Source organism: Lycorma delicatula, chromosome 5 (genome assembly GCF_047948215.1).
Source record: "Lycorma delicatula isolate Av1 chromosome 5, ASM4794821v1, whole genome shotgun sequence".
NCBI lineage: Eukaryota > Metazoa > Arthropoda > Insecta > Hemiptera > Fulgoridae > Lycorma > Lycorma delicatula.
The window spans coordinates 118,055,391-118,082,727 of record NC_134459.1 but is presented as its reverse complement, the minus strand read 5'-3'; the positions used below and the strand labels follow the sequence as shown (position 1 = coordinate 118,082,727).

At 26.6% G+C, this 27,337-nt stretch overlaps 1 protein-coding gene across 2 annotated transcripts in view; it reads right to left on the bottom strand.

Moving 5' to 3' along the window:
• Positions 1 to 27,337, bottom strand: part of LOC142324518 (nephrin-like) — a 964,738-nt gene that overhangs the window by 130,728 nt on the left and 806,673 nt on the right. For both annotated transcript variants that reach the window (XM_075365347.1, XM_075365348.1), the window contains exon 8: positions 23,140 to 23,270. In XM_075365347.1, coding sequence (XP_075221462.1) covers positions 23,140 to 23,270 — 131 coding nt within the window. The remainder of the gene's footprint in view (positions 1 to 23,139; positions 23,271 to 27,337) is intronic.

Sequence of the window (27,337 nt, the reverse complement as noted above, 5' to 3'; positions counted from 1 at the left end):
TATTCAAAAAATGTTTATTTGTTATTAGTTTTTGTGCATATATTTAGAAATATTAATTTTCAGAACTACTGAAATGAATGAAATTCATTGACATGTGATTTTTTGTACTAATCTTATATGTTGATTAATATTTGTATGATTTATACGCTCTAAATTATGGTATGTAATTAAAAATGTATATAATTATGTTGTTGTGTTACGTGAAGTCAAAATTGTGATATTATTTTACATTAAAACAGTTAATCATTTTTTTGCCGTTAAAAATAATATAAATAAAAAGTGTTTTAATTTTATTACTCTTTATTATTATTTTATAATTAAATATATGAGTAGTTTTTTAATTTATCTGAAATTAAATTAGTTTAAACATTAATAGCGTTATAAATACGTAAATAGTTTTATATTATTTTAATTCAGTATTAATTATAACCTTATAAAAAATTATTTTGTATTTCAGAAATATTCTCTATTTAATGTTTTAATATATTACTTGAAATATTGTTTTTCAAGGCTTTATTATTAGTTAATTTGTGTATTTTTAAAAAGGAAATGTGTATTTGAATTATAAATTAAATAATTTTAAAGCAGGTAGACAACTTCTACTGTATTTATTAATAAATAATTTCTTACATTTGACGTTTTTCATATTTTGCAAACACAGATAAGAACTGGTGGGGTCGAAACAATAACTAGAAATTAAAAAAATTCACTCTATACTGATTTCTAAGGAAAATAAAATACGAGAAACCCTCGTAAAAAAAGGAAGTTTAAATTTAAGTCAAACATAATCTACAGTCGATTCCCGCAGTAATCTCGTCTAATTAACGTAAAGTATACAAATTTTTTCGGGGCTATTTATTTAGTCTTGGGCTATTTTGTCGTGGTTGTTTTGTCGGGGCTATTTAGTCTTAAGCTATTTTGACCGGTCACACTTAAATGTTATGTAAATATTATGTATACATTTTCTATTTATTATACTTGTTTAAATGTTTGATTTTTTTAACAACTTCAACACAGCAAATTTATATACCATACGATAAATAAATAGTCTCTCTCTCTCTCTCTCTCTCTCAGTGTGCGCGCGCGCATGTAAACGTGACAAATACTTTTTGAAATATTCATTTATAGTTCGGACTATTTCCTTCCATGTTATTTTTTGGGACTAAATCTCCGTATCGGTCTGTGGCTTAAAATCTTCCCTGGGATAACACAAATCCTGTAAACTTGAAAGCAATCGGTCAGTTGGTTCTCGTGTGGTGCGGGAACAAACGAACTGATAAACATTTGGCTTTATATATAAGTTGCATTTATCGTATATTTTAATACTTGAGAGAGAGAAGGAGAGAAAGAGAGAACGAGTGGGAGAGTAAAAAGAGAGAAAGGATAAAGATGTATAATTTAAATTGCGTTAAATTTTAATATTACATAAAATTTGTTATGATTTGACGGTATTTTTAGTTTTTAAGCTTTTCATTTTAAGCTCTTTAAATTAATATACAGTTTGAATGAATTGTTGTGGCTTCTTTACACTTTGATATGCCGTTTAAGTATCAACAACGAGTACAATGAACACATGACCTAGATATGGTACACAGTTAGGGGTCAGTAAAATGAAACATTTTATAGAAATTAAATGACTGTAAAGTATAATTTAATATAAACTCATTGATCTAAAAATACTCAAATTGGACGTTTAAAAATTAACTTTTATGTGTAATAAAGTATAATATGATTTCTATGAATGATGTGTAAAAAACAAGTTGTTAAGTAATAATTTTTAGAGTATATATAAATATTGAACACCGTTCTAACGGTGTTTCAATATTTTTTTTCATTCGGCGCTTTTGAAAAAAAGATGATTAATTAATAAATGTGACAAATACTTTTTGAAATATTCATTTAAAGTTTGGACTATTTGTTATAATATCAGGAACCAGAATTTTATTTTCGTTATTAAATGGACGTATGCAAAAACGGATACATATACACCCACAAAATTGATGGGCAGATAAATTACATACTACACTAATATACATTTCATCTAGTGAAGGTTTGAATGAGGAATTTAATATATTCATATCAATTGCTTCGTTTGAATATTTTACAAATTATGTTTTACTTTTCTCTACTTGTACACATACGTAACATAACTACAAGTAATTCCTTTGTACAAACATAATAGAATTAGAATAAAGTTGGTTCTATTGTTACTGCATTTACTTACTTTATTCTACGATAACTATACATTCTTTAGTAATTGCTTATAGTAGAAATATTTCAAATATTTGTCGTCAAATGTTTATCTACACTATCTTAGTCATCATAAAGAGACTACTGAGCTACTACATTTACAATTTCTAATCAATAAAATTCATGTAATATATTTGTTAATCAAAATGTAACAAGTAAGAAATTTTAAATGATTCACTATATGTTTACGTAGTGTTTTAATTATTAATTCCAAGAAAAGCATAAGAATTTTTAAATTTAAACCTACAAAATGTTCTTATTTATGCATATTATTAGCCAAAAATTATTTTAAGTAACCAGATTTGTGTTAGTTTTTTTTTTAAAATATTTACTTTTCAAAAAAAGAAACTTTGTAAAAAAAGCTAAACAGTTTTGTAATTACCAAAAGTTTCTTTCGTATCACATTACTTTTTTACTGCGTTGTACCAAGTAAAGGAACTATTGTGATTACGAAAAATTTCGGTTATCAGATACGGAGTAAATCGACGGAAATATCTATTTTGACCAGCCTTGAATTCATTTTGACTAGTTTCGGCTTGGCGTGTGTACTTAAGTATGTATGTACGTATGTATCTCGCATAACTCAAAAACGATTAGCCGTAGGAAGTTGGAATTTTGGATTTAGGACTGTTGTAAAATTTCGTTGTGCACCTCCCTTTTTGATGGCATCGACTGAATCAAAAGTGTCCAAAAAGGTCCAAAATCCAAAAAATTTGGATTAATAGCAGTTAACTGCAGTAATCAACCCTCATTGAAATGTTTTCAACGATATATCATAAGTGATACTTATTTTCATTGGTTCCAAATAAAATTTTAATTATTGAAATATTTAGATCTTACAATGCACATCGGTTCGAATTAGACTTCTTCTCCTCTTTTATTAACATCTTTTTTTTAATTTAATTTTACTGATTTATTAATAATATTTATTAACCTTTGATTGTAAATAAAAATTACGATAAATAACAATTCAATTATAACAATAAAAAAATTATGAAAAAATATCACAAGTTATATATGAAATAAAAATATATGTACTTTACATTTAAATAAATGTGTATACTAATTTAATAGGCGTACAAGGAAGTCATGTTGTGACTACTTAACATTTTTTCATAAGCTAGATGAAACTAGGTAGCGTGATGCATTTTGAAAAAAAAATGTTTTTTGTATTATAGGAGAGTGCAAAATCTATACACACACATTGATTTTATAAAACTAAAAACATTAAATTGCGTATTGGAGTTCAAATAGTTTATCTATTAATCCGATTCTATACAATAAAACCTTATTTTTTGCCAAGTTATTATTTTTTTTTTCATTCATCCTGGTCGTGAGAAGCTTATAAATCATTAAATCTTTGATGGAAACTTAAGGAATAAAAATCCTTTCCTTGAAGGACTACATATAAAACTTGAATACTGTCAAGTTTGTCTCCCTCAAAGTAGTATTTTGGATGTAACTCCAACATTTTTGATACTTCATAATTCATAACTCAATGTGACTCCATACAAAATTTAACCTGTATTTTGCGTTGTTAAACACTGGTTTAAACCTGTGAAAATACATAAAATTAAAAACTATTTTTTGAATTCATTTATGTAATATTTTCCTACAACAAATTTGATGATATCTCAATAATTTAATTTATGTAAAATAAAAGGTGATTATTTATTAACGAGGGGAAATTAGCCACGATCCTGTTAATTATTACTTCTAGGACCCATCTTCAGTTCTGACCAGATTTAATAGAAGGTAGGTTTTTTGATATAAACTTATCTTTTGATCAATAGCTAAAAAAATGTACATAGAATGTGTTGTAGTGAAATTAATGATTAAAAACAATTGTTACTAATGAAATGTTAATTTTGATTAAAAATATGAAAGTTTCAATGAATTAAATAGAATGTGATATTAGATTAATTATTATATTAGATAATTAGTGATATTAGATTACTATAGTACCTATTGACGCATGCCATTTTGATAAATACATTAATATTCTATAATTGAAGGCTGAAAGTTGTGTAAATTAATTAATGAGCCTAATTATATTGATTTCATAACGGTAGTGTGGAGATGATTATGATAATTTTAATCAGGTGTTGTAAGTAATTATGATTTAATGGTAATGTAATCTTCACCGTGATTTTGTGGTAGTATAAAATAATTAAAGACTGTAATCATATAGGATTACGTAATTATCCAAACGGTAGCTGAAAATAAAACTTAACTGTGCACAAAAGGAAATGCTATTTGAATTAACGATTTTTCTTTTAACATTTTTTTTGAAAAAATTATTAATTTTAAGTCGTTTCAATTACACTACAATTGTATACCACATAGAAATGACTACCGGATTATAAGATTTTTGAAAATCTTGTTAAAAACAATTTCAAAAGGCTAATATTTTAAAAGAAGTTCTAAAAATATTGAATAATCTAAAAATATAAATACCGGTTAGAAGTGGATTTATGTAATATATCTGGAATACAATATTCCGGTGAAAAACTATTTACAGAAAATTACTTAATGTTTAAATATACGTCCTCATTTAGATTGTTAATCGATAATTATCTGTATATACTGCGGAAAAAGAATATATAAAAAATAAGTGAATACATTTTTAATTAACAAATAAACAGTACAAATGAAAGCCACCATAGAAAAGTATTTTTAGATCAAGAGGAAAAACTAAAAGTAAAAAAGTTTTTATACTTTCCTGGCACCTGTTATTTATTTTTATATAGTGGAAAGATTATTAATTGAATGAACATTTAATGATACGTGCAAAAATATTGAAAGATTCAAAAAATATATATTTTTACCTTTCCTGCTCCCCACTCCGAAACAAATCTCCTAAGAAAATGTTTTGATTTTTCTTCCTTAACAACGTTAAATGAAAAAAATTAAAAAAATTTCTAATAAAAAATATTCAACTAATAAAACGATACCTAAGATTTCTTTTTTGATGGAGGTTGAAGGGGGGAGGGTGAAATATGATGAAAATGTATTTTAATATGAAAAGTTTAAGTAAACACAAAAAACTTTTTAAAAATTCCGAAAACCGAAGTTTTTAAACTTTTATCGGCTCCTTTACTTCTAATATTGTTCACAAAATATTTTTTCTTTTTTGGTCATTTATACTACTACTACTACTATGCATAGGAAAACATAAAAAAATGGATTTATGAAACGCAATAAATAAATTATAACATCTTTGGATTTTTTAGCGAAGGGAAGCATTTTGGGGAGGGCTATATTTTTTTTAAATAGTAAGATAAACATGTCCCCATGTAATAGCTTAAAATAAAGTGGGGTTGTGTTTACAAAATTTTGAGAAAATTGAAACTATCTACCTCATTTCTTGGAGATATTGACCCCAAATGTTTCCATTAAATTGCCTCGTATACTCAATGCCAATTTTCATCAAACTCGGTTTATCCAGTCAAAAGTTATTAAGCTTCAAACACGCCAACACACTTGCACACGTACGTAGAAACATTAACTCCAAGTTTTTTTTTTTGATTTTTGGGGTCTCTGGGTCATGAAATGTCAAGAACTGCAAAAACCCGCATTCCATTCTTTTGGCTGATTACCATATTCTCTTTTATCATAGCTACTACTCGTACGATGCCTGGAAAGTAAAATCACTAACAGCTGTTTTCGTTTTAGGATATTTTAATAATGATGTAGAGTTAAAGTAAAATTTTTACGAGTGATATTCGATCGTAATATTATTTTTCAGTTTAATAATTTAGAAAAGTTTGTTATTTGTAATTATACAACTCTTTTAGTCCGGCTTGTGAATTTTTATATTAAAATGATGAAAAATTTTCATTTGAGTATGTAATTGATAAGTGCTCATTTTTATATGGATGTTTTAACATAGTTCGTAAAAATTTAAATTTACATTAAAAAATCTCATCAGTTTGAGAAAAATCATTGGGATTCAATTAACAATAAAATTTAATGAATGGTTAGTCTTATATATTGTGAAGCTAACCACTGAAAATAATTAGGCCTACAGTGTAATTAATATGAAATTAATATGTAATTTTATTATCTTGAAATAAAAAAAAGGAAAAATCTGAATTATTTATGCAAGTTGATAAAATAAAAATCTGATTTTTTTTATTTTTATTAATTATAAGTTCAGCTTTTATCAATTAGAAACTTATATGAGTGTAATGTAATTTCTTTCATGATAAAAATTACATGTAATATAATTTTAATATATTCTTTCATTTACTATAATCTGTTTTTAAGGTTATGACGTGGCATAAATTAAAACTTAACACTTTATTTATTATTTTACTATATTAAATCATGAACAACATTATTGTTTTCTTACCCGAACGATATATGTCAATTTTTCATGAACAATACGAAACTGTTTTACGTTTTAGTTAAGTTTTAATAAGTTAAATATTTATAAACCTTGCAGGGTATGGTATTTTAATTGTTAATGTCAAATGTATTAAAATATTTTTATAAACGTCAACGCAATCTTCAGTTAAATATATGAATTAATTTTTATGCAAAGAAAAAAAAAATTATATTCATATATCTTATATCGTATTGACAGCAATCTTTCTCCAGAGAGCAGAGAGTATTCTACTGCTATTCCAACTTTAGGTGAAGTTACTTTGTAACCTGACCGCAAGCTGCGCTGTGGTCTTGCCAAAGAGGAAGATATTCTCTCTCTCTCTCTCTCTCTCTATGCGCCTCTATTTATTCCCTTGTTCATTCTAAACCTAAATTTATTCAGTTCACTTTACCTTATTGTATGTATGCAAAAGTAAATAATTTTAAGTATAAATTCTGAAATAGAAGGTCCATTAAAGTATTACACACGCTTTGTAACTATATGTTATCACTCTTTTAAGTATATATTATTGTTATAATGTATAACGAACTCTTAATTTGGGTTTCACAATGGTTAAACCCAAATTAAGTTATTCGAATTTTCTTTTTTTGATTATTTAAAGTTTCCTGGTAATTTATATTGACAATTTTTCAACAGAATTAATTATATACTTTTTAATCAAAATACATATTTATAATCAAATAATACTAAAAAACACAAAATATTTTGTATTTTACTGTAAAATACAAGTGTAGAATAAATTAGTTTTACGCATTCATATACTTCGTAATCTTTTATTATGGTTTGATGATGAAAATTACTAAAGATTCTAAGGGTATTATCAATAATATATTAATGTCTAATGAATTTTTTGTTTGGCACTCGCAGCTTTCTTCACGTTTAGCAAATATAACACAGGAACAAGTTTGTGTATGTGTGTGTTGTTTTTAGATGTGTTCTTCTTAGATAAGTGTGAATGCATGTAAAAGGTCATACAACTGCTGCAAGAAGATGCAACCGGCAGTATACTATGGTTTGAGGTTATACACGCTATTGATAAATAAATATTTCAGTGCATTAAGCTAATTCAATGCACAGCTATTTTCTGTTCCAGATGTGTAATACCTAAATTAAGATTTTTATAAATCATAATTCTTTATTTTTCAACAAAGTTTCGTTAAAATAGAACTTTTTTTTTGCAGTAATGTTTATGTATTAATTTTTTAATGGTTTGAATAAAATAAATTAGAATTTATTGAATTCATTACACATTTATTCATTATATAGGTCCCTTCAAAATTGTTTAGTTATGCAAATTTGTAAAATGCTAAGGGTTATGGTTAGATTAAATTAATCCAATGGTTATAATCCGTAAAAATTATAAAATAATGAATGATTTATAGTTTTTGTTCACTACGTATATGTACACTGTGAAAATTTTATGAGTGTAATTAATAAAATAAATTCCTTAGAATAAAATAGCTTAATTTAAAAATATTTGAATATTTTTATATTTGCGTTAATTTAAAAATATTTGTGAATATTTTGAAAAGTTGATTTATTTTTAATTTTAATTTTTAAATGTGTAATATTTAAAAAAAAAGATAATTAATTAATAATTCTTTTATTTGTATTACAGAAATCCGTATGGGATGGATGAAGTATCATCCATCCCATAAGTAAATCAGTTCTTTTTAATTAAAACCGAGACGATTAAGGCCCAGCCAGGTTAACCACTAGATCAACTGGATTACCGGTCATCTCACTTCGATAGTAATAGGCTGTGACACAAAATACAATGCATATGCTGGGAATGGAATTAAAATAAACCGGTGAAATAACGACAAGATGAATACATATAAAGGTTTGTATATTTAAACATGTTTATTGTAGAGATTATGATACACGTAATGATTGATGAACAAAATAATTTCAATAATATAAAACAATAAATGTACTTGCATATATAAAATTCATCGGTTTTAGTTAAAGTCAAAATTTTCTAAATATATATATATATATATATATATATATATAGAGTGTGTTCAAGGGGATTCGAGAATGATTAGATTCACGATTTGGTCAACTGGAAAATGTTTTTTAATTAATTTTTTATTTATAAGTAGTTGTTGATTTTGGAATGTTTTACATTGGATCAGGCAGACTGCGCTACCACCCCAGAATCGAATATTCATAATATTCTATTTTAATTTCAGTTTGTCCCGACAGTTGGTGCTGCGATCAAATTGAGAAAAATATTTCGTAATTTTGTGTTATTATTGTGTTACAAAAAATCGCGAGAAAACAGTTTTTTAATAAATAAGAGGCTAATAAATCAGATGGAAATGTAAACAAAGGAAAACTAATCAGATCAGTGCAAGATGGCCGCTGTCAAACACAACGACCAATCACAAAGAGCCCGTATGGCCGTTGCCAATGTAAACAAAATCACAACTGATTAAGTAACAAGTAGGCAGCACTGCGATCGCGTTTAGAATTATGCGCGTATTAAAAAATATTTATTGAAATAACGTTTTAAAGTGTAATTAAAAAATATACATTGTGCAAATTTGTAAGGTACAGTATTGAAGTGAAAATGTTTTTTTCATTTATTTATGTGTTGTTGATCTTGGGATGGTTAAGGTTCACAATTGGGTCCGGTAGGCAGCGTGTGGGTCCGGTAGGCAGAGCTGCGATCGCGTTTTAGAAGTTTTTTTTTAATTTTTGGTTTATCAGTCAAACCCGGTAGTTGGTGATGCCAAATAATTTTATTTTGTTGCTTTTTCGCATATCAGTTACTTGCGTCGTAGTTTAGTGTTGTTCTTACATTAAAATTCGTATTTAGAGAATAGTTTGAATTAAATCCGATAGGTAGTGCTGTTCTGACAATTGGATTTATTTACATTCTGACATTTATAAAGTTAAAGGTGAAATTTTATAAGGTTCCGTAATCTTTTGTAAGTTTCTTAATGTTCAGTATTAATTGTAATGATTTTGCAGCCACAACACTTTACGTTAAAAAATTATTTTCCACCGAATACTGTGATTAGAGAGTGGTGTGAATTAAATCCGATAGGTAGTGCTTGTTGTTTTGCCATTTGGATTTATTTACATTATGACTTTTATAAAGTGCAAAGTTATATTTTGTTAAATTGCTAATGTTCAGCTTTTTAAGTTTTTATGAAACTTTCAATTGTTGTCATTTAATCTGTATGTATACTCAGATCTAGCAATAGCGAAGCATGCCGAGTCTGCTAGAATTGCGCGCTTATTGGGAATATTATATTATTATTTATTGAAATAATGTTTTAAAGTTTAATTAAAAAATGTACATTGTGCAAATTTATAAGGTGCAGTATTGAAGTGAGTATTTTATATGATTTTTCATGAATTTTAATGATGTAGACACGTGCATTCAATAACAATCAACTTATCCTACAAATTTAAATTGTCAGTTCTCATTTGATTCTATGCAACTTATGAAGTATTGAACGGCACTTTGAAAATAAAAATTTAAGTTTGTAAAATAAACTATAATATTTATAAAATAAAAATATAAGTTACTTATAATATAGTTTAAAATATATTTAAAAAATTGAATTTATAATGTTTTAGCTGATTAATTTTATAAAAGGTTTTCTAAAATTATTTTTAATTTACAATTATCTAAAATTTGGTAAAATAGATGTTAAAATAAAGAATGATAAAAATTTCTACTAAAATTTTAACTACGTTGCTTTTTTACAGTGCTTTAATTTTTTTATTAATTGATTAATTAAGCTGTTACATGGTTATGAAACATCAAAATTATTAAATAAAAAAATAAAAAAATATGTAGGAGATACTTTTTTAGAATGATGTTAAGTGAAAATTAGTAGTAATGTGGATGAAAATTTATTAATTACACTTATTTTTAATTTTACGACGTTTCGATTTTTTAATTCAATTTTCATCAGACATCTCAATATTTTGTGAAAATAAATATTAACCATACTACACATAATTAATCAATAAACCCATTACAATAATACAACAATCACAAACTGATATCATACTAATAGTCATTTTAATGAAATTTAGAACACATTGCTGCTAATTTTAACTTAATTAAGTTACTCTTATATTTATGTGTGTGCTTTTATTACAGAATAATTCCGCGTCAGGACAACGTCTGTCGGGTCCGCTAGTATATATATATATATATATATATATACCATAAATCAAATAAATTCCTAAACAAAATCTATGTAAAATTACAGTATGACGAACCGAAATAATTCCAATAATAGAAAAAAATTACTTTTAATATATTAATTATTATATTATATATTAATAATTATATTAATTATTAATTTTATATATATATATATATATTTTCCACTTACCAACTACTTTTATTGTTATGTCCGTGTGCTTTCGGATATTAATTCATCATCAGGAACATTTATATATTATGGATTATAATTATTTCCTTTAAAAATTAATATATTAAATGAATTATGAATTTTACAAACAAAAAATTTATTGTAAATACAACAATTGAGTTAAAAATAATGTCGACGTTGTCCGTCATGTCAGTTTGAAGATCTCAATTACTGTGTATATTAGCATGAATCAGTATAACAAACCTAATATTTTAAACTAATCAAATATTAGTTTAAATAATACGTCATTATCAAATTTCGTTTTTATCAAATTTTTATTATTTAAGTATATGTAATATTTTTCAATAATATTTGTTTTATGAAAGTTATTGGAATATTCAAGAATAATAATAAAATTATCTGGGTTTTAATTATGATTATTTTCTAAGATATGTCTAGCAAAATTAGATCGTTTTTATTTCACTTTTTTATACAATTAATGTGTTCGTTAATTTTGATCAAAAAAGTTCGGTTTGTCATCCCGATGTATTCCAAATCACAATTTGCGCATTTTAAATTATATACTTCCTGTTTCTCTAAATTAAATTTATTGTTATGCATTATTATTCTAGTAGGATCTCTGTTATTTACATAGTTAATTATTTTATTATTCGTTGTATATGCAGTTTTTAATTCAAAAGATTTAAATATTTTATTAAATTTTTTGTAATTTATATTGTATTCGGTTTTGGCATATTTGTATCCGTTATTATTATTTGTTAGTTTTATATTATCTTTTATATAAATTTTATTTTAATATATAATTTATTTATTAAGTTTTCATTGTATCCATTAGTTATAGCTTTATGTTTGGTATTATTCAATTCAATGTTTAATTTTATATTTTTAGACTTAAATATTTTATAGCTCTCTATATTAATGAAAAGTCGATTTTTTGATTTCAAGGATGACACGAATTATAATGAATTATGGTATCCTGTTTAGGGGTTTTCTATATATATATCAATATTCAGTTTATTTGTATTATATCTAAAAAAATTAAGCCATTATTATTTTCTCGACCTAAAGTGAATTTAAAATAAATAAATTTTAATAATAAAATTTATATATAATATTTATATTTATTATATTTATTTATATTTTAAAGTATGACGGTTATAAAAAAAACAAACATTTTCTAAAAAGACGCAAGTTAACAAATAAGAATAAATAAACTCTTCAATAAATAATAAAACAACGTAATTTTCTAATAAGTGTATAACATCGTTTATAATTCAGTGTGTTTACGAGTCTGTAAACATGAGTGGATGATTAATATATTCGTCTTACGTAATGGAAATGCCAAACTCAAAATGTATTTGCGTACATATTTCCTGTTGAATAGGATCACAATATTCATAATTAAATTGTATCGTTTGTAAGGTTTTGAGGTTAGTTTTAATACAGCGATGAAAGAGAATATTAATGTATGGAAATATGTAAGACATTTTGAAATGTCTCAGTTAGTTGAATGAAACAGAAAGGAAACGGTAGCATTTGTGAAAACAGAGAAATATGAAAAGGGAAAATGTCAGTGTTGAAGGAACTACGTTTACATTTCAACTTGTAGTAAGATCCGTGATGTCGGTGATGGTTGTCTGATCGAATTGTGCTCTATTTCTTAGTAGAATACAGAAAAGTTAAAACTTATGTTTGGGTAACACGCATACCAATACAAAGATAACTATATATCAAAGGAAATTCATTACTCGCCTAACTTTATCTAAGATGAAATCCTCAGTGAATGAACTCGATGTATGTAGTTTTCTGAAGGCCTAAGTTGAGTTCTATAAGTCACGTGCATTTCACACTCACGACTAAGACACTATAAGATTTAACAAAGCATGTTGGAAAACTCATCAAACACATATTCAACCTTACATACTGTGAATTAAATAAATATAAAAATACAAAAACCTAGCGAAATGAAATATATATATATATATATAAAACTAATATAATTATTAAGTCAGATCCATAATTCTGTGGAATATTTGCTGTTAGGAACCCAATCCGGAATTCGTTGTATAGTTCGAGATTTGCTCATCATTTATTATTAAATAATTTAAAAAAAATAAATTATTAGTATAATTAAAAATGTTATTAATTTTTTTTAAGGTTTACAAGGTTGATTTTAGTTCACAATTCCCTTCCAAGTTAAATATGGGAAACTAATTCTACATTTTTATTGTACTTCATCAACACAAATTGTTTAACTTATTACGTTACCTTCCAACCACATGGTTTTTTTTTTATATCATTTGGGCGACCCATGAACCTTTCTGACCAGGAATGTATTGCTTGTGTGACATAATTCTGCTACTTTAATATCTAACACAGCTAATAAGTTAAGAACCATAATATATTCCATGCTCAATGATGATGATGAGGGTGGCAATTATCAAATATCTGCTCTCCATTTTTCCGAAAATTTTGAAGATTTTCTTTTATGAAGATTAAAAATTCATATTCAATCCGAAAAACGTTTTTTACGTTAAATTAATCTTCTCTTATGACCCTTTGATTACTGTGTATGCTAAAAATGGAAATATTATTCATCCCTGAAATATTTCATTTTAAACTAGTAGGAAATTATACAAGGGTTATTGATGAATAAAAATCTGATGTGGAGACCATATGATTTTCTTTTATGCCTATTAAATTACACACACACATTTTGTGTTTCACTTCATTTAAACTTTCAGTATTTGAAAGTTAGATACAATCCTCCAATTCTTTAATAAAGTGGACAGTTACACAATTGCATTGTGGTGGATACTAGATTGCATCACTTTTTTGTGGTGTCCGTATCAGCCTTTTATATTATTTTATGAATTAATTTTGTTTTACGTCCCTCAAGTAGATATGTGGTGTAAGTGAGAACGCGTCAGATCCGTAACCATTCACACATCGGTTCGAATCCGAGTTCATAAACATATATTTTTTTAACTTCTTACTTCCTTGCTTTTTTTTATTTAAATATATTGATTTAGTAATAATTATTAACCTCTGATTGTAAAAACTTTTTAATTAAAATGGAAAGTGCATAAAATTTTATCTGACTAATAACTTTTGTTTTTTTTTGTATTTTTTTTTATATTGATATTATTGAATTATTATTTATTGTTAATTTTTTTACAATCAGAGGTTAATAATTATTAATAAATCAATATATTTAAATTAAAATATATATATATGAAGTCTGATTCGAACCGATGTGCCGTCCGCTTGTAAGATACAAATAACTCTTAAACTCTGTAACTCTGGAACCAATGTAAATAAGTACCACTTATGATATATCGTTGAAAAGCTCATTAAAGCAGTTAAGAAAAAGTCAAAAATCCAAATGTTTTGGATTTTGGGCTTTTTTTGGCTCAGTCGATTGCAATCAAAAATGGAGGTGCACAACTAGATGGTACAATAGTCCTAAATACAGAATTTTAACATTCTACCGCTAATCATTTTTGAATTGACCTCTGTACGTACGTGTACAGAGGTCAGGCCGAAACTAGTCAAACAAGATTCAGGGATGGTCAAAATGGATATTTCCCTTGAAATCTGAAAACCGAAATTTTTGTGATTACAATACTTTCTTTACTTCTTAAAAGGAAGTAAAAATGTGTTTTTAAGTATATTTTAATGCAAGACACTTTTAAAAGTTTATTTAAAAATCATTATTTCGATTCATATCTTTTAAATTATTTTGAAATTTAATTTTTAAATTGGTTCATTTAATTAATATATATATATATCATGACCGCCATTTTGTAATTTGCGTAGGTATTTAATTCCTGATTTTTCGCTAATTTTGAAACTGTATTATAAAGACGCTCTCTAAATATAAATGTGATTCGTCTATCCGAACTTGTGATAAAAAGTTTTATATAAAAATAACAAAATGACGGACCTGGGAGAAAGAAGAAGAAATTGCCATTTTCCCAAGGATATTTTTTGTTTAGTTTTAAAAGTAGAATCATTATTTTATGAAGAAAAACAGCTACTGAGTAGAAAAATATATTATTAATATATATTTTGCATATATACCGATATATATGCGATACGTATAACAAGTAACACATAACCACCACGAGACATGTATTAATGAATCGCGATTTTCCGCTAGTGATCAGTACATTCTGGTGCTAAGCTAAGGGAGTCGGACACACACACACACACCTACATATACACATACACATACACATAACACATACACACATACACAACCATACACACATACACAGATACACACGTACACACACACACACATACACACATCCAATTGCCCTTTAGTAAGGTAGGATATATATATATATTTTTTTTTTTTTTTAAATTTAATAAATCTTATATGCACCCGAACATAATAAATTATTCCTAATAAAAACTGGGGTTTCTTAATTTTTATTTGTTAAAGCAAATTTTTCAAAACGATATAATTTTTTTTAGTCTAATGCGCTTTTATTAAATGGAAAATCAAGGTTTTACTAAAATTCATTTCAGTTCATGTAGCAGATTATGGCGTTGGTAAAACTATACGTCATTAGATCCAAATGCATATTGATCAAAACACTCAATTTCTCTACGTAAACTGTTGGCCAAAAAAAAATTCTTATTTTTATTTGTTGATCACCTTCAAGAAAGGTTTTCGAACTAAAATCATACCAAAATTTCTGCCTTCTTTATATCTTCATAACTTAAGATTATGAAGCTGTGTATACAACATATTTTTTCAGTATAGAAAGAGGTACTTGTACATTGAGCAGATGGGGACTAACACCATTGGTATCAGTCTCATTGATGCCTGTAACGCGTGTAAAGCATGTGAAATATAAGAGGTGCAATTGTAGCGGCTTTTTTTGAAAGTAATGATGTTATATATATAAAACCAGATTTTGTAGAGATAAAGAATGAATGTGCCACTTACAAGGCTAAAAATCACCTGAATTTTCGTGAAGTTTGTATACTTATATGCAATAAATGTTTGGCTCAGCGAAGAAGTCGATAGGAAAACACTTCACTAGTATCAGTTTACTTTCCCTAGTATCAGTTCATGTGATGTTTGTAATTCTTAAGGACTTTATAATTTTTGGGAATACCTTTTATCTCGTGTCAGGTACCAACAGTTACGGTTATGGGAGGTAACATACTTGTAAAAAATTAAGTTAGCTTTTTTTTTTTTTTTTTTTTTTTTTTTTTCTAATACACTAATACACCACGCCAGACCCAGTTCGCCGCGACGCGGTACCGGGTCCCTTCAGTATTCAGTGTGCTCTTGCCTGACTGTTACCCGTGGAGTCCTTGGTGGCTCATCAGTGCCAACACACCGCAGCATGCTGGACCTCACCAGCAAGGCTGTCCACCCAGTCCTATTCTAGCCAACACCTTGTCTTCTCTCATCGGAGTATTTCTGTAGAACAACTTGTCTAACAAAACTAGCAAAATTATTCCAGTTTGACTCGCTTCTTAGCATGTAGTCTATTGTTGTCTCTGGAGTTATACCTGTGAGTGCCTTACTATGTCTAAGTGTGTCCCACCTATTGCACTCAAAAAAGGTGTGCTCAGCATCATCTATCTCGTTGCAGTAGTTGCAAATTGGTTCTTCTCTCTTGCCTATTTTGTGCAGGTAGTTATTGAAGGAACCATGTCCTGTAAAAAACTGCGATAGGTGATGATCAACCTCACCAAATCTTCTCGACAACCATGGCTTGATGTTGGGGATGAGGGTTCTCGTCCATCGACCCACAGCTTCCTGCGACCATCTTTCCTGCCAGATATTATAAACGGCATCCCTGACCTCTTGTTCTGGCTTGCCTTGTGCCCTCTCCACCCTCTTTTTTGCGATTAGGTCAAAGTTAGCCTACCAAAGCATAAGTAAACAAATACTATTTTCTTTAGCAAAATAACATCATGTTAAAAAAATTCTATTTTTGAATTATGGGATTTTGTTACGTTTATGTATCTTTTATTTTACAACTATAATTTTGTAAAACGTGTTTTAGTTAGAAATTACTTTAATACGAAATAATAGAAAGTAATTTATACGAGTCATGAATGATAAATGAAGAGTCCTTTTAAGAATTATATTATTATTATTATTCATTTTATTATTTTACTTCAATAATATAATAGCATCTTTCAATTTCTACAGTAACTTTATTTTCAGTTACATGTGAACATTTTTTTTCTCTTTTAATGTATAGCTAAGCTTATATTCGTACTCATAATTAATATAATTAAATAATTAATTTGTCCATTTTTATTAAAAAAAGAAATATTGATTATTACTAGACGTTCAAAATTTACCTCAATTTTAATGCAAATTTTTTTTATTTTCTTTCGCTAATATTTAATATTATTTTTTATTTTTTTTTACGCTATTGAAGGATCGAAAGCCATTTATATTTTTAACGACTCAAACCCTACCAATTCCTTTAATGATGCTGTCTCATATTCACGAGAAAGGGCTGGGACAAAGCCAGCTTTTAAAATAATTGAGACATTTTGGCATTCAAATACCGCAATAAACAAAAACTCTTTTATAACTGTTTTGTAACGATGTAATCTACATTCATAAAAGAAAAGAATAATATTTTTTTTTTTAGAAAATAAAGTGAAAATTAAGTTGTTTTAAAAACTTTTTTTTTGTTTACTGAAGTTTTTATTTTTATTTTTTTTTATTAGTTATGAATTCATTTTATGTTTTGAAAGGAAAATAAAAGTCTAAAATATTTTAAAAGAATAACTAACAAAAAAAAAGTTTACCTTATACTGGACGTATTGTATTAAGTTTAAAAAATTAATCCATTAAATAAATATTGAATAAATTAACTAAAACCCATTTTCTGGAATCGGTATTTTGATTACAGGGCTTTGCATCTATCCAGAGTAATATGATTTTATTAAATATTTATTTATGTATTTTCTTTTATTGAAAATACATAAATATTAATCTCGGGACATTTACATAAGAAACGTCGAAATGTAATTCTATCATTCAGAAAAAAAAAATTTCATTATTTAAACAGTGTACTTCAAGGTGTACAAATGAGTTAAGTTATAATACAGGATAATTAGTTTTTATTTCTGTAAAAATTTGGTACTTAAATGTGTTGTCATGAACTTTCAATGGATTAATAATCAATGATGTTTAATTTATTATTAAAGAAAATACTTATTTACTTATTATTTAAAATTTAATATATTTCATCTCATTTCAATAATTTTAAGCTGTTTTTAATCATAAAAGCAATATTATATGTTATGGTAAATCATTTGGCTGATTTGTTACACTTCACTATTCAGAGTTAATTTTTTTAGCTTGGAATATTTTACGCAATTTAGTATCTCATTTATCAATTAAATATGGTAAATTTTCTTCTAATGCAAATTTTATTTTCATTTCTTTTTACGGCCAAATTACAATAATTAGGCTATATTTTAAATCTTTACCAAAACATATTTTTCTTTTATTACTTTCTGTAACAAAAATTCTCATAAATATATATTCATCACACTGATATACTGACTTGGACAACCAAGCATTCACATATTGTCTTATAAAATTCCTAATTATTTTATCATGTCTTATTATTATTATTATTTTTTGTAGTCTGGAGTGATTTTAATTATTTTCATTTTCCATGTGTAGGTAAGAATTTTAATATATTGTCTAACCTATTAACTAAAAATCATATACAGTTTGGCAAAATTTTCTAATAGGTATTATTATTGATATATTAATTAGAGAAATTATTTCCTTATTCAAGGTAAGTACATCTTTTTAAGTTCAAATATTAAATCGTGCCTTTTTGTTGTTAGATTCGTTGTTTGAGCCATGATATTCAGTTCGTGGCTTGATATAATTTTGAATCTTTTTTGTAAAAAACTTAATATTCAAAAAAAAATATATTATAAAATTATTATCATTTTAAAAATATCTTAATTTTTTCTCTATCTTCTTTTATTTAAAAAATAAGCAGTTTTTCTGTCTTTTTTTTCAAAGCTCTAAATTAGACCGCAGTAAAAACTTTATTTGATAATTAAATTGGGATATATTACAATTTCAAATAGATTACTCATTTATACCTGCTGTTTTTGTTAGGTTGTCTAAAAAAACTCTCACAATAAGATGTCTGTGTAGCAGACATCAATTTCATATCTTGTTGAGTTACAGTTTTTAATAATAATTTTATTTTAGCTTTTCGAGTTTTTACATAAATTATTTATTGTTATTAAAGTTTGTTATTCGAAAAAATATCAAGACATCTGCTTGTAAAATAAATTCTAATGAGCTTATTCTTCTAGTTTTATTATTTAAAAATTCTTCTTATGAAATTATTGATGACTGTGTTAATTTAAAATAGCATTGTATATATTACATTTATTTGGTATTTATTGTTAAAAAACTCTCCTTCAAAAGGCATCTTATTTTTTACGTTGTGTTAAGGTTAAACTGAAACATATTTTTTCTACTGCATTTGAAAACAATCTAATTACTGTATTTCAATCCGAGTTTCTTTATTGTCGAACCTTAAATATAAGTAAGAAGAAAGTGAAATCTATTTATTCTAATGGTACAAAGAAATATTTCTATGCGAGTCCATTTGTTATTCCAAAGTGTCTTAGTTTTTCTAATTTTTCCTGTTAGATCGTAAAACTTCGGTCGGGTATATAGAAAGGTCCAAATAACTCTTTTTTTTATCGTAATATTTCTCTACATACCATTACTCCTTTTTATACGATTACGTCATTTCGTGTACATATTTAAAAGTGTATTAAAACATATAATTTAAAAGTTCATAATAGAAAATTGTAATTCCAGCACTAACAAAGACTTATTATTTTGTAATTGTTTTTTTTTTTTTTTACACGTATTTGACAGAAAAATACGTGTAACTATTATCGCTTCTGTTTTTGATGTTTCAAAATGGTGTTTTTATTTATCTTTATAATCAATTTACTCATCTTTATTTACATATATAATAACAAATTTGATAATTCCGGTTATCCAATATTATCAAAACGATTTAATCAAAATTAAATAAATTATACTTCATTAAAACAACTCATTTAAACTAAAATATACATTCTAATAACGAAACATTTTCACTGATACATAATCTTCAGCTGTTTTCACCAGTAAAATCTTCACTTAGGGTTTTCAACACTAGAATCTCTACAGTTATGTTGTCATTCAACGAGAGGTATAACTTTTCCAACACTATCTCTAACTTAGAGATGTAAATACTTCTCAGCTAGTGCTACCAACTGATGCATAACAATTAAAATTTCCCATAATAAATTTGACAGAGAGGTGACTATACCATTGCGTTTTAAAACACCTTTTTTAATTGAATTACACTAGTTCTTGGAATTTCTAAAAACTTTTGTATAATATTGGATTCCTTATCAGATAGCCTTTTCTTTTCTTATTCTTAGAACTGTTGTAGTTAATTAAATTTAGGTTAATATTACAGAGATTAGCCTAAAATTTAAGTGAGTTATATGATGTTAAATTTTGCAAAAAAAATGTCAGAAACGTAAAAAAAATTAATAGAACTGAAATTATTTCTTCATCATATAGAATCATTTTTACTGTAAGAACTATTTGTGCACTTTTATGTGCTGCTAGTTTTTCTTTTCTTAGAAATTTGGTTTCAAAATTAATTTTTTCACATAATCATGAAGTTAGTATCAAAAGCATTAGATATATAATATCTACAAATAAAACTATTCGGTAATTACGAAACTAAGCAGATTACATAATATTAAAAAGGCATAGCAGAACTTTTTTTTCTAAAATAGTTTGAAAAGTATTTGTTTACAAAAATAAAGTTGTTAAAATTCTATACATTTTTATAGGCACAAACTTCAATCTTTTGAATTGAATTAATAATTTTATGTTGTAAAAATATATTTTCAAAACGCTTTGTTCCAACTCAAACCAAGATGTTAAATAAAGATAAATTTCAGTATATTTGGTTAAGTTTAAGAAAGTAGTTTTAAATATTTGAGTTTCTGTGTAAAAAAAAGATAATTTATTCATAAATGTATTAATTCACTTTGTATCTCTTACAACGATTGAAATAAACACGTCTTTTGCAACATTTAAAAATACTTTTATACTGTTTAACAAATAAACAAAAGTCAAAATATTAAAAACATTTTTTCGTAATTAAAATATATTCAATCGAACAAATTATTTGAATAAATTTAAATAAGTTTAAAAATTTGTATTTAAAAAAAATATCATCTTATAGGACAATCGGGATTTATTGAGACACGGGGAGAAGCACGCGGTGTAAGAGTTCAGTTTGACTTGAAGTTGGTTCAGTTGGCAATCGTGTCACCGCAGCTGGTGCATACTGGCTATATGGATGAGGTATAGGGAATGAAGAGGGTTGGCGGCCTGGTCCAATTCCCGCCAAGGCAAGGGCATTTATACGGCTGCCTGCTAATTACCATATACTGTGTTCGCATGCACAACCAACCCAGCACACCCGAATTTCAATAAATCAGCTGAAGAACAGAATTCGTGCACAAACTCCAATTGTGTAAATATATATACTCACCATACAAAATGTATATAAAATAATACATATATATATATATATATATATATATATATATATACACAAATATATAGTGCAAAAGATATTTTAATGTTATAACAACTACGTAGTTCGAAATTCACGCACGTGTGAGCACGTCCGCTAGTAAATGTGAACGTTTAACGTTTTGCTATGTTATGTAAATATTTATATTTTTACTGTAATTCAAATGTTATTTGTTTATTCATCACAGTTTTGTTTATTTATCTCCTCTTTAAATAATTTTAAAGCAAATGAGATATTCTTAAATCTAAGTTAATTGTTTGGACATGAGAATTATTACCCAAAACATTATTGACATAAGGTTGTAGTATTCGCTTTAGGAATTTTTTCCTTAGTGCAGAACGTTAAAAGAACTCTTAAAATATATCGGGAAACCTTTTCATTCTAGTATTCATTAATTTTAAAATTTGTAATACTAAAAATTTTAATATTACATTTCGTTCCACTGACACTCGACTCATTATTTTGTCACGCGATTATTTATAGTTTAAACAGATTCAAGAGTAGCTTTGTATACTTTTCTTTTTTTTTTACACTTTTCTCTGTATTTTTTTTAGTTTCTTTCATTTAGCATAGTAAATGTAGATAAATGAAAAACGTTTTTTCGGAGATAATTTTTTAGCGTGGGGAGCAGAAAAAAATTCGATTTTTTAATTTAAAAAATTTTTTTCATGCATCATTATTTTTAAGAATAATTCATTATATAAGAATAAATAACAGTGCCAGGAAATTATAAAATCTTTATTGTCAGCTTTTTCCAGATATATTCAAAGGTTAGGATCTGTTTTTCATGACAAAATATTTTTTCAGCTTGATAAATTAACAATTGTAAATATTTATTTATATCACATGGTGATATATCACATGGTGGCTCTTATTATTTTTCTATCGTCTATTTATTATGGTGGATATCCAACTGTAAAGATATTTATCTTTACTATGTTAGCTCAGAAGACCGTCTCGAACTAAGAAATAGAAATACATTATAAAGATTTTTTTTAACAAAGTTAATCTGGATTTTTTAGTAAGTTTTTCATTTTATGAAAATAAAAACTGATCCAGATATTTTTATGCTTACTTCTATATGTAAATTTTTTTACGTTTAATAATACATCACGTCGACTATTTTTTTATTTAATTCTACTAATATTGTATTTCCTTGACATAATTTTACATTCTTTGTGTATTTTAATTCAATATTACCTTTCTTGAAGAAGTTTATTAAAATTTATATGTCTTACATATAGATATATTTTTTCCTCTTTATCATCTAGTTGTATTTTTGAAAATTTTGTTTATATTCTATTTTCAATTTTGTTACTCATTAAATTTTAAAGAAACTATTGGATATGGAATTTTCATTTAATACGTTTCAATAATAACAATAAATAATTTATTGCGATGAAGTATTATTGCAGTTCGGCAGCAGCAATGAAAATTAATTTGAAACAACTGAAATTGAATAAGAGATATGAATGAGACTTACATTATGCCTCCAGCTGACCCGATATACCCAAGGGTTAGATTTAATGTTACATTCAAAGTAAACATCAACCCCTTCCTTTATTGAACTTGCATTCAGACTCCCGCCTAATTCAAGAGTTACCACCGGTACATCTGAAATAACAAATACACAATATTATAAGTAAATAATGAAATACTCCAAGAGAACACTTACTGTTGTTCTTAACTACCTGAATTTAATTAAAATGTACATAATAGTTAACGTTATTTTATTGTAAAACATAGTGAAAACCGCTCAGTATCATAAGTATATATTGTTATTTCTTTTTAATAAATTAATGTATTTTGCGCAATCATTTTCACTTAATTCATTATTGATACGGTTTGTAGAAGACTAAACCTAGGAAACAGTGTTTTAGATTTAGTAATATTATATAGCTTTATGTAGAGCGTTCGGAAAGTTGTTGTGCATTGGAATTATGGAAATGTTATGATGAAACATTCTTAATTATTACTTCGTATTTTTATTTCATTATTTTATTGAAATGGATATTACAATAACTGAAATAATTTATAAAAAGGAGTTGAAAATGACCTCCTCTAAAATCAATACAACACTGTACACGTTTCAATTTGTTTTCCAACAGTTTTACCGGTCGATGTACTGGAATGTATCGTACGTAAGCCGTTATTGCGGTTTTTAGTTCGTCAAATTGCGTAGTCTTTTGTGATACACTGTCCCCCATAGGAAGTAATCTGGGGGAGACCGATCGGGCGATCGTGCAATCCAGAAACCCCCGAAGTTATTCGTTCACCAACAACATTTTGTAAAAACGTCATCGACTTGTTATCTGTATGCACTAAGGTTTATTAAAACAACCGTGATTGATTTCCACTTATGTTAAGTGAATAATGAAGTTTGTTAAAACAGCACAGTAACGATTATTAACTGCATTTTCAAAAAAAATATTCGACCATAATGCTTGTTTAACTCACACCGACCCAGACTCCAATTTTTGCTCCATGTAAATCCAGAGGGCTTAGCTATCGACCACAGTCGTGTATTTTGTAAATTAATATATCCTTCCAGATGAAACCACGTTTCAACTGTAAAAAACGTAATGTCGAGAATACCTCCAGAATTTTGGTCAATTAAACCATTGACAATAATTTAGTCTTTCAGCATGATCTGTGGGTTTCGGATCTTGAACACACATTACTTTGTAGGGAAAAGGTACATTCTTTTCTAATAACTTTACGTACGGTAGCAAGTCCGATATCTTGCTGCTGTACTAACTTACTCATTGACTTTCATGACTTTCGGCTATAGCATCCGAAATATGAAGCAGCTTCCGTTCGTTTAGTTTAGGTGGTCTTCCACTTAGATCTCAATAGAGTCTTGCCAGAAATCTTTCGATGAGAGTTCGAACTGCATTGTGGTGATGAACAGAATTATTTGGAAACTTTTCAGAAAACTTGTGCTTCTATAAATCAGTATACGTGTCACTTTCACGAAAAACATGCTCAGCCAGAAAAATATATTACTTTACTGAAAGAAACAATTACTTTTTTCGCAACTATTGATTCCGATTAAAGATAAAGACGAAGCGAACCACGTTCAATCACAACTCAATAACTAACGTCTTGGTTTATTTCTGAGCAACACCCAACGAACCCACAGGGTAACCAACCTAGCGCCGAAAGAATATAATGTACTTCATAATTCAAAGAATACTGCATAGCGACTTTCCGAGCGCGTTGAATATGCTTGCCTATTTTTACAAGATTTTTCTTACCCAGACAAACAATTATAAAGTATACTATTATTGTTTTTATTATCAAGTAATTAATTACTTAATAATTACTGCTTTCCTTTATGATAAAATTAACTTTGTATATATCCGTGTAATAATTATTGAAAATTGCTCCCCAGAGCCTCTTTAAATTTCTTAAAAAAAAAAAAATTTAATAAACTATAACTACTAATATTTTGAATGACTTAAAGTTATATAATTATATTATAAAATAAATCAAGGTTTTTTATAAAGTTATATACTTATCACCCCATTTAATCTATTTTTTTCTTTAACTGGTATACTTTAAAATTGCATTTAGAACAAAGATATGGTGCAGTTATTTTTAAAATTTATATTAAATAAACGTTTCATAACCGCTCAGCCAATATGTAGGATTTAATATATAAATACAGGATACATTTTTTCAATACTTAACCAATTTGAAATGCCAAGTTGAATAATTATTCAAGATTCTATTGCTAGGCCTTTGACAAATTATTTGCTTAACAACACATTTTTACTGTATTTGATAGCGCATGATTGTTAGTAACTACAATACATGTCTAGTACTAGCTGTAACAATGAGTAACGTTCAATGAGCGAAATTCTTACTGCCAGATTCCTTGTAAATGAGTTTTTGGATCATCCTACTTTATCATATAGTTCAATTAAACTTCTTGTACTATTTCAATGTCACTTCTAACACTGAACCAACTACAGGCAGAGAGTACATTGGTTGTTGAAGCTAAGGAGTGAGTTTTATTAGTGCTGATTTGAAGAAAGACACTATTGATTTTGTAAATGGAAATATATATTTTCCAAAAACAAATTTATAATACAAAGTAGATATAAAAGTAAACTTCCTTTATGCTACCGAAGAAATATAATTAGTGAATGATTACTTAAGCATTGGAATTTTGACATGACAGATTTGATATCTGAAAGATAATAATCTGTGCTGTACTTTGCTGAACGTGGTTTTGCTCCATCATATTGCATTTAATAGGAATTTATGATAATATATTGTGATCTAATAGTGACTTAAAAATCATAATAATTTTTTATAAAGTTCAAACGCACTTTCCTATCCTTGTGAAGAAAGTCGACTAATTAATCTCTTAACGAGTTGCGGTACGAAAAACTACGATTTTCATTCAATGAGGATTCTTCATGAAGGCATGAGAATCTTCAGGAAAAAACATTCTTCTGTTTTGACTACTTTAAAATCGATGGTTTGTGAAAAACCTATGCTTTTTGTATCAAATAAGTTCTACCTAAAATAATCATTTAACTTTTATTTAAAAATTCATACGATTTTTAACGAATCTGTTACAATGCGATCCTGTTTTCTTTATGTAGATATTGAAATGCACCCTATAATTCGTTATAAATGGAGTTTCACCAATATTTTTATATATTCTTTAATTTTTGCTTAGTGGATATTACAAAAAGATAATATATGAATTTAAAGGTCACTTTTCGAGAATTCACTGATCTAAAAATTATGTTTTAGAATAGCAACATGTCAATATTAGGACTTCACCAAAACATCAACAGTTCAAAAGATACCAAAAATATGTTTACCATTATTGTTTTTTCTCTAGGAAACAAAATATTGAACGGAAATTTTTTTGCCATTAAATACAATAGCTGGATAAAACTTCTCCCGATATTTATCATATTATTGCGATTTTAAATAATGTAATTTTTGGATATACCGTAATAATAAAAACGATCTGGACGAGTATAAAAATATTTCAGGTTACTTTTTCGTGAAAAATTATATTCTCGCCTATCATATCCGTACTAGTTTTTATCAAAGAATTGTTTTTTTTTTTTGTTTTTTTTTTGTATTAAAATTAAACCAGATAATCCAATCTCTATCCACAAGGTTAGTCTCTTATAAATCATTTAAATAAGCAAATTAAATTTTATTTTGTCAATGTGTCTTATAATTACTTTTTTTTTTCTAGTAAAAATATTTTCAAATTCTTTCTGTATATAAGTTTTTGTAAGAATCGTTTTGTTGTTGAATAAAATTTCATCAAATGTGAAAATCAACTATGTACCAATTTAGTAATAAAATTTAATTTCATAATCACATATAAGCACATTGGTTGCCTGATGACCAAGTTGCATGTTTTATGGTTTTTACTGACAGTGACCATCAAAATAATGGTAGAGAAAGATTCATTGTTAACAAAAGTTATTTAATTATTATCCATTAATTTTTTTTTTTAATGTAATTATTTGGTTGGGTGTTTTATCGATTAACTGGAACTACACAATGAAAAAGACATAAAATTTACATCCAGTATGTAATGGTGATCGACAATTGGTACAATTTTTTGGCGTTTCAAAAATCTTCTGTGAATTATTGTGCCAACAGTAAGTAAAGTAGATGAAAAATATAGTTTTTCAAAC